Source organism: Equus przewalskii, chromosome 1, assembly GCF_037783145.1.
Source record: "Equus przewalskii isolate Varuska chromosome 1, EquPr2, whole genome shotgun sequence".
Classification (NCBI taxonomy): domain Eukaryota; kingdom Metazoa; phylum Chordata; class Mammalia; order Perissodactyla; family Equidae; genus Equus; species Equus przewalskii.
The window spans coordinates 111,523,308-111,532,512 of NC_091831.1; the positions used below are offsets into that span (position 1 = coordinate 111,523,308).

The 9,205-nt window shown below is 51.0% G+C and overlaps 1 protein-coding gene across 1 annotated transcript in view; it reads right to left on the reverse strand.

Moving 5' to 3' along the window:
* The window catches only part of ATP10A (ATPase phospholipid transporting 10A (putative)), a 179,836-nt gene extending 173,604 nt beyond the window's left edge, over nt 1-6,232 (reverse strand). Inside the window, 2 exon segments of the mRNA XM_070572238.1 lie at nt 2,602-3,172; nt 5,033-6,232. Coding sequence (XP_070428339.1) covers nt 2,602-3,172; nt 5,033-5,252 — 791 coding nt within the window. The 5' untranslated portion in view covers nt 5,253-6,232.
* Nucleotides 6,233-9,205: the final 2,973 nt, after the last annotated feature.

Consider the following 9,205-nt stretch of genomic DNA (forward strand, 5'->3'; position numbering starts at 1 on the left):
GCATCCTGAATCCTTGGGCTTGGAGCCCCTCCCAGGGCTCCCTCATGCACATGCCCCCCAGTGAGATCTGACCCCACAGTAAGCTCTGATGAGACCCAGCCTCCTGCTCTTTGTATCTCCAGGGCCTGGCTGGGGTCTGGCTCAGTGAGGAGCAGCTCATGGCACTGGTTTGAGCTGATGCACAGGAACTGAAGCAGCTACACGTACCCTGGAATGAGCGGGTGCACAAGTCACCCACCGTTCACAGATGACAGGAGAGAGCTCAGAAATCCACACTACCCACAGCTCAGTCACGAAAACACCAACACCAGACTCTCTGGGCCTGGAGGAGTTTCACTGGCTTCCGAATGGGGGATGACTGTCCTCCAGATAATCCTCCTCTCCACACACAGCTACTACCCCTCCCACACTCGCACAGATGTAACCGGGGACCCTCCCAGGAGGAAGCCCATTCTCTCCCCAGGAAAGCACTCAAGGAATTCGACTTGGGAGCTGGGAAGTGTTGAGGAACTTCTCCTGAAAGAACCATTATCCTCCAGGAACCATCCCCACAGACTGTACTGACTGTTGGAGAATCCAAGTCCAGTCAGGGGAGGAGGGGAGGACAGGGATGGGTGTGGTCCAAGGGGAAGACGAAGGTTTCAAAATCCCATGAAGCCTTTCAAGGTCATGGGTCAAGACAAATGCTTGTGGGTCCCACTCTCAGTTTTCTCATCCGCAAGATGTAGGTGATGGTTGTTACAAGGGTCAAATGACATAACGGGTGGAAAGCACTTTGTCAACTGAAAATAAACTATATTTCTTGAGGCCTAAGTATTTCTAAAAAGGAGGCTACAGGGGCCACTGGCTCAGTAATAAGAGGAAGTGGTATGTGTGCAAAGACAAACCTGCTAGACTCCCACCGGGGTTATGCGGTGCAGAGGCAGACAGAGTCCTCACACTGGGGATACTGAGGGCGTAAGTAAGGAGTGCCCCCTCCTCTCTCAGCTTCAGGGTTCTGGTGAACAGGATCCAGGAAATCCCACAGCCCTTTCCATCAACATCATGCTTGCTGACTGGACAATAGGGCAGAGCAAGAGGGGCAGCTTACTCAAAGTGTGGGTCATAAGCATCATCTCTGTGCTAATTAAATACTCAGCTTCCTGGGCCCAATCCCAGATGAGCTTGGTCAGAAATGTTGGGAATGGAGCCTGAGAACTGTTATTTGTAACAAGCTCCTCAAGTGATTCCTACATAAATTTAAGAAGCACAAGCACTGGAATACTGGAAAAGCTGTGCTGTCAGAAAGACCTGGGTCAAATTCCAGTACCACTACATAGCAGCTGTGTGGCCCTGGGCAAGAGACTTAACCTCTCTGAATCTCTGTTTATTCACTTTTAAAATAAGTATGAAGCACAACCAGTGTTGCTGGTAGGGTGAGAGGTACTCAAAGGCAGGAAAGGGCATTCACGGTCTTCATCTGAGCTATCCTACCTATTCTACTGTGACCCCCATCTTTTAGGATAACAGTGCGCCACTGAGAGCACAAGGGGTTTCCTAGAGACCTTCACAGGGGATAGAGACTGGGCAAGGTTAATGTCCTCCAACTCAGGGCTCACATTAACCATTACACGAGGAATCAAGCAAGGCAAACAGGAGAGAAAGATGGGCTCAGCTTGGGATGGTGGCCAGGACCATCTGCCTTCCTGAGAGGTGTGACCTTGAGGTGGGCTCCAATACTAAATACAGCTCCAAGATGGATTTGCAGACAAGCAGTTCTCTTGGATATAAAGGAAGAAGAGATGGCAGGCATCCTGGACAGGCCCAGCCTGAAGGTCTAAAACTCTGGGGAGGTGCAGAGAGAGAGAAGGAGCAGGAGCAGCCCAGCAGAAGGAACTTCCCGGTACTAACTGTGGGTATGGCTCAAAAATCCCTCAGAGCCTCAGTCTTTCCATCTGGAAACTGGGATCAGTTTTAAGAAAATGAAACAGTCAGCTATAGGATGGTGCCCAGCTGGGTGGCCTGCTCACAGCTCACATCAAGGAATGGACACTGCTGATACTACTCCTGTCCTTTCATCTGATCTTTGCTGGGCATGTCAGAAGTAGGTGGCAGTTTCACTCCATCGTCCCAAGACTAGCTGTTCTCCAAGACAGAGCTTTAAACTCCTGTGCTGGCTGTTAGAGTTATTAAACATCCTGGCCCACAAGGGCTAGCCAAAGACTGAAGCAGAGACTTCAGGTCAGGGCATCTGGGAATAATTTCCCCCCTTTCTGCTTATAAAAAAGGCGGGAGCGGCTGGGAATGAGGACGCCCAGCAGCGGCTGAATTCCAGCCCTGGGATCACTCTGGTTGGGACGCAGGGTCTGAGTGAGGATCAGGGACAGGGTACGTCCCCCGGCCACGCGCCCCGGCATCTAGCGTTTCCTGCTCTCCGCACCCCGGTTGCAATGCCCTCGCTCAGCCCCAGGCCCCTCGAGGGCTGCCAGACTCTCTGTCCCGAGTTCACTGCTCTCCCATCACCCTCAACCAGTGCCACTCACACCGCGCCCAACACTAAGTTCTCGGAGCGCCCGGCCCTGCGTGGACTCCGCACTCCCCCGCCAGGCCCGCTCAGCTCACCTGCTGAACACGAGACAACCCAGGTGGTTGATCTCGTGGTCCGAGCGGTGGCGGCTGTAGTCCTCCCACAGGTCCTTGAAGGCCGTGACGGCCAGGATGAACAGCACGGGCGCCAGCGTCAGGCCAGGCTGGAAGGCGTTCACCGCTGGCACAAAGTTGAGCATCGCGATGAAGACGAAGTACACGTTGGCCACGCGGTGGAACTGCTCGAACAGGTTCTTGGGCAGGAAGGATAGTAGAGTGTACTTGGTGGTCTTGAGCCGGTTGTCCGCCAGGTGCTGGGCGCCCCCGCACTGCCGCCGCCGCGCGCCCTTGGCCGCTCCTGCCGCGGTGTCCTCAGCACCCGGTGGCGGCATCAGGTTGGAGCGCACCGTGCGCTTCCTGCCCTCCCGGCGCCGCCGTCGCCGCCACCGCCACCGCCGCCCCGGGGGCGCGGGCTCCTCGGCCGCCGCCGGCTCCCGCTCCATAGCCGCGTGTCCCTGCGCCGGCTCCTCCTCCGCTCGCGCCCGCCCGCGCCAGCCTCCTAGACGATCATCGCCCGCGGCCGGGCGCGGCGGCTCGAACTCCCCGCCTGCGGGACGCACGGAGATGGCGGTCAGCGCGCGCCCGCCCGGCCCACCCTGCGCCCAGCCGCCTGTCCGCAGTCGGGGCAGGGCGCAGGCGGGGCCGCCGCACCGAGCCCCGGTACTCGCGCCTTCCCAGGCCGTTTCCGCCGCGGCGGCTCCCGGCCCCGCCCCGCGCCGCGCCCGGCGGGGACACTGCGGAGAGCGGGAAGCAGAAACAGCCGGGGCTGGAAACTTTAGAGCAGTTTGGTTTCCTTTCCTTGAAGCATCAGTTTGGTGTCAGAACAGAGCAAAGGCACCCTGCTCTTGGTAGGGGAGAGGACGCTGAGGAGTGTGAGAGAAGAGGCCCCGCCGTCCCTGGGCAGCCCTGCCTCCAGCGCCCTGCAAGGGGACTAGTCTCTGGGGACCCTGGGTCAGGAGTCTCCTCCAGGAATCAACTAGCATCAAAATCCAAATGAGCCATGGAATACCAGTGCTCCAATTTTTAAATCTTATTTACCGAGGACAACTGCTTCTGGGGAGACTCAAGAAGTCTCGAGTCTGGGTCGCCTCAACCCCTTTCCCTCCCTTGACCAGACTCCACCCACTTTCAGATTCACTTCTTGGGTGAACTAGACTTTTTCCTTTCCGTGACCATCACTGCCTTCCTTACTTCCCTAAATAGGACTTTTTTTCTTAATTGAAAGGAGGCATTTCGCTGTAGCAAAGGCAGGCTCTGGTTTGCAGCTATTTCCGTCTCTCTTCCTCTCTGGTCAACCCTGAGGGCCAAAATACTCCAGTGTGCTGTACTGTAGTTCTGTGGTGGCCTCTATGGTGCAGACAGCGACAAGGAACTGAGGAAGGTTGTTGGGGGATTCAGGGGAATCAGAGAGGGGAGTGTGTGAAAGGTGGGCAGTGAGAGAAGACTATGCTGGTACTGGGGAGTCCCCACTTCTGCAGTAAGACTCTCCCCCAGAGGGACCACGGCTGGGACAGGGCGGTAGAAGCACAGAGATGAGATGCAGGGATTTCTTGCCAAGGAGTCCACGGCTAAGGATTTGGGTAAGAGGTGCACTTTTGGGTACTGCCTGTCTGGATTTGGAGAGCTGTTGGCCTCCTCCTCCTTCAGACCAGCCCTGTTTCTCTTCCTGCTGTTGGCACACTCTTATCATCTCCCAAGAGACCACTTCAGTAGCCTCTACTGGCCTTGGGTTCTTCCCTCTGGCACCTGCTCGCAAGTCGCTTCCCCAGTTTTGCTGGAATCACTTACCTTTTCCCCCGACCCTCTCTCAGGATACTCCTCACCTCCTGTACCCTGGCTTACACCCCATCCAGCCACCAGGGTCTCACATTTCTACAGGGAGCCTTGCCACACACCACAATATCTACCAGAATCCAGCACAAGGAGGGTAGAGAAGGTACTAAGGGTAGTACTGGTACTAAAAAAAGAATCCATGCCATATATCAAGCTGCCCCCCAAACTCCCACTGCCATTCCCTAGGGGTACAATATTGATGTGTCGAGGACCAGATCAGAGAAAAGTTTGGCTAAAGTATCTACATTTTCAGAGAAAGAAACCAGATCTCACAGTGGACCAATGACATCTGAAACTAAGTATTAACAACAAATGAAGGACCATAAGTTCTCTGGTTTCCAGTGACTAAGACCACATGGATCCACATTTTCCTTCATCATCTGACTCAGAGAGGGCTTGGGGTCTGCTGGTTCCCTCCGTTTCCACAGATGCCTCCTGTCCCTACAGGTACCCCCAAGGTTGGGCCAAAGCCTCCGGGGTGGGGCTCCCTGCCTCCTAGTCTCCTCGCTTCAGCCAGACCACATGTTTCCAGAGTGGTTACTTGACCTACCTGACCCTTCCTTTCATTCCTTACCCTGGAGTTTACTGTTTACAAAGTCAAATGCTGAGTCCTCAAGCGGAGGTCCTTTGAGGCCCTCGGGGGAACTGGCATCAAATTGCTGATTTAATTCCGCCCCTCTGGACTCCCTGCCCAGCCACAGGGCAAGAAGACAGGCCTTCTCAGAAGGGCCTTGTTTGTTCCCATCTACATTCCACTCTAAGATTCCAAGGCTCCGTGAGTCACACTGCTCCATAATTCTGGAATCTTTGCCCACTTGCTCTTCACCAATCTGAATTCAGTATTTCCACTAAGGCCTCGCTCAACTTGATTCCTGGAAGTTCCCATGCTGCGGGATCTATTGAACCTCGTGGAATTACTTTTGTTCTGAGGGGTATGCAGTGGTGTGTAAACCTCCCTTAGATTGTTCCACAGGGGTTTTGAGCTTGAATGTCTTCTGCCAGCTAAACTCTCAAACTCATCTGTCCAGGCCAGATCAAGGCTTGGATGGACTCCGGGCTGGCTCTCTGGACGAGTAAGCCCTAACAAGGCCCTGCTGCTGGGCCCTAGGCAAGTCACTTTCATTGTTCTCATTCAGGGAATATTTGTTCATCACCTACTGTGTGCCCAGCACTGTTCTAGGCACTGGGATCACAGCAGAGAATTGCCAATGACGACAGATATTCTCCTGGATATAACATCCTAGTAGGAAGAGGCAGTGTGATGTGATTTATAAGAAGAATATATATTTGGTCTTCATCCTTTTCCTGGCACAGAGTTCCTAAAACTCTTGGAATTTCCTGAGTGATGAGAGTAATAAAGATGTCTTGATGTTCATAACAAATCCCTTTCAACCACAGCTGAGTTTATCTCAGTGAGGTGACTTTTGGAAAGGACCTAAGGATGCTACTGATTACCAGGGGAACCAACCATGTGATTAGAAGTCTGGAACTTTCTGTTGTACCCCTTGACCTCCTGGGAGAGGAGAGGGGCTGGAGGTTGAATCAATCTTCAATGGCCAATGATTTAATCAGCCATGCCTATGTAATGAAGCCTCTATAAAAACTCAAAAAGACAGGGTTCAGAGAGTTTCGGGGTCGGTGAACATGTGGAGACACTGGGAGAGTGTTGCCTGGAGAGCACTTGGAAGTTCCGGGTTCTTTCCCCATACCTTGCCCTATTCATCTCTTCCATCTGGCTGTTCCTGAGTTATATCTTTTTAAAATAAACTGATGATCTAGTAATTAAAATGGTTCTCTGACTTCTGTGAGTTGCTCTGGCAAATTAATCCAACCCAAGGAGGGGGTCATGGAAACCCCCGATCTATAAACTGTTGGTCAAAAGCACAGGTGACAAGCTGGACTTGTGATTGGTGCCTGAAGTAGGAGCAGTCTTGTGGGAATGAGCCTTTAACCTGTGGAATCTGTTACTATCCCAGATAGATAGATGGTGTCAGCCTTGAGTTGAATTGCAGGAGACTCAGCTGGTATCGGAGAATTGCTTGGTGTGGGAAAAACGCTCCTACTCACATTGGAATGGGAGTCCCATAACATAGGCAGCAACTGAACAGGGACTGGGCATGTTCCCAGCTCTCTTGTTCTGTTCTCCTGAGGGCTTCCCACAAGGAGGGCACAGGAAGCGGAAAGGCGCAGGAAACCTGTGGGGAAGGGTATGCTCACCTACTGTAGTGGGGGCTGTGGGAGGAACCTTCCTAGGCAGACCTGAGCAGAGGCCTAAGGAAACAAGCCTTGCAGACCAGACATCTGGAGGAAGAAACAGCAAGTGCAGGAAACTGTGAGGCTCCAGGCACAGCCAGATGGGCTGGTGACTAGAGCCAAGTGAGTGAGCAGAGGTGTAACCAGGAGTGGGCTCATGTAGGGCCTGGAGGATCACCATGAGGATTTTGGCTTTTAGCTGAGTGAGAAAGGGAGCCTTGGAATGTTTTGAGCAGAGGCGTCATGTGACTGGACTCAGGTTTTTCAAAGATCATCCAGCTGCTGTGTACAAAGAATGCAGAGGGGTGAGTTCAGCAGCAGGGAGACAGTAAGGAGCCATGGCAGTGATCCTGGAGAGAGCGGATGCTGGTTCAGGCCAGAGTGGCCATGGTGAAGGGTAGGATATGGCCTACTTAAAGCAAGCAGGATCTGCTATTGGACTGGGTGTGGGGTATAAAAGAAGGAAGAGAGTTGAGTCTGGCCTGAGCAGCTGAAAACTTGAGTTGCTGGGGCAGGAGCAGTAGGAGGGGCAGGCCTGGAGGTGGTCACCAGACCTCAGGAGTGGAAGTCCAAAAGGCAGGGGTGCACACATCTGAGCTCAGTGAGGAGGCCCAACCAGAGATGTCAGTCTAGGGTTACACAGTGGGTCTGGGTAGAGGAGAACATGGCTGGGAGTGGGAGGGGGGCAGAGGCACCAGCATTCAAGACTTTACCCACCTGCGGAAGGGACAGGCATCCGGGTTTGCTTCAAGTGCAACAGGAAGCTGTGTACTGCCTCAAGCAGAAACATGAGATGAGAGGATCTGATTTTCCCTTTTAAAAGATGGAAGATGGATTTGGGGCCCAGTAAAAGCCAGTGAGGCAATGAATTAGGAGGTGACCTAGACCGGGCAGTGGCTAGACAGAGTGGGACAACTGGAAATATGTCTTCCAGGTGGAGTCAACATGATTGGCCAACAGGCTGGATGTTTGCATGAGGAAAAGAGGTGAATCAAGAGTCACACTCAAGAGATTAGTTAGGGGGAACAGAATATGCCGCCCCAAAATATGCCACTTTGGCATATTGATTATTTTGAATTAAAGTTACTTGAGAAATAGCGAGTGCTAGAAGGATACTCTGGCCCTTCTTGGTCACTCTGAGAACAGGAAATACATCTCCCATGTGAAAGGTACCTTCCCTTTATGAGGAGGGTGGAAGGCATCTTTATCATCAGAAATAGAGAATTTAGGGCCAAGAAGGCTTGTTCTTTCTTCACTAATTTACTACCCAAGCCCAAACCCCTTTGTCTTGTCAATTCTTCACAAATTTGTTGTTTCTTTGTCTAAAAGGTATAAAAGCTTCCTGCTTTGGTCACTTCTTTGAGTCTCCTATTTTTATGGGGCTCCACATGAGTATGAAATTAAATTTTTTTTATTTCTATTAGTCTGTCTTATGTCAATTTAATTATTAGGCCAGCCAAAGAACCTAGAAGGGAAGAAGGGAGAGCTTTTCTGCCCCTACAGGGAAGAACAGGTTTGAGGAAGAAAACACGAAGCTAGTATAAGCCATATTAAGTTTGAGGTGACTGTTCAACGTCAAATCGATGTCAAGAGGCAGTGGCACAGTGAACTCTTCACATTATAGGAAAGGCCAGCACCAGAGATACAGATCTGGGCAACGTCAGGAGGGACCTGTGACGTAGAGCTGTGTGATGACAAGATCGTACCAACAGATAGAGCGTAAATAGAGTGTGTAGAAGAGACACTGGACATTACTTTCTCACTGAAAAATGTAGGGAATTGGATGAGGCAGTCATGAAGACTGCTTCCGGCTTTCACGTACCAAGAATCGGCACCTTAGATGGCGTGATGCTTGCTTAATAAATACTGATGGAATCAGTAGGAGTCACAATCCACAACGTTTTAACCTGGCAGCATTTGTTCAATATTTGCTCTTGTGATGGTCTCTAACTGAAAAAAGAAAAAAAGGCATAAGAGATTCTGAAATTTGTAATGTGCAAAGTTAGGCACAGAAGCTGTCCATTAATTGACAAGGCCTTGACATTCATTCAGAAATTATTGAAGTATAGAGTCATGAAAATTAGATTGATTGGCAATTTGATTAATTGGCTAATGAGCCAGTAAGCTGATTCCATGATAATGTCCCAAATCGCAGAAATGCCAAATTTCAAAGACTTAAATAAAAATTTCTATTTTAGGAAGCCTGTCTGAGCACAATTGTTTTCCTTTTCTCCAAACTAAATTCCCTTTAAAAAGACAAGTGATATTTTTTTTAAAAGGATACATGTATAGTTGTGCTGGGAAACTGGGGAAAATCTCTTCAGTAGATGAAATAAGATTCTTCAGAAGATAGAGAGGGACATCTGAGAGATATAAGGCAGAGGAAAGTGGATTGATGAGGAAGTCTAATACATGTAAGGACATACATTTTAGAGTTAAGTAGGCAAGGACGCTTTAAAAAAAAGTGAGTTTTCCAAACAGATCCCTGGAAAGC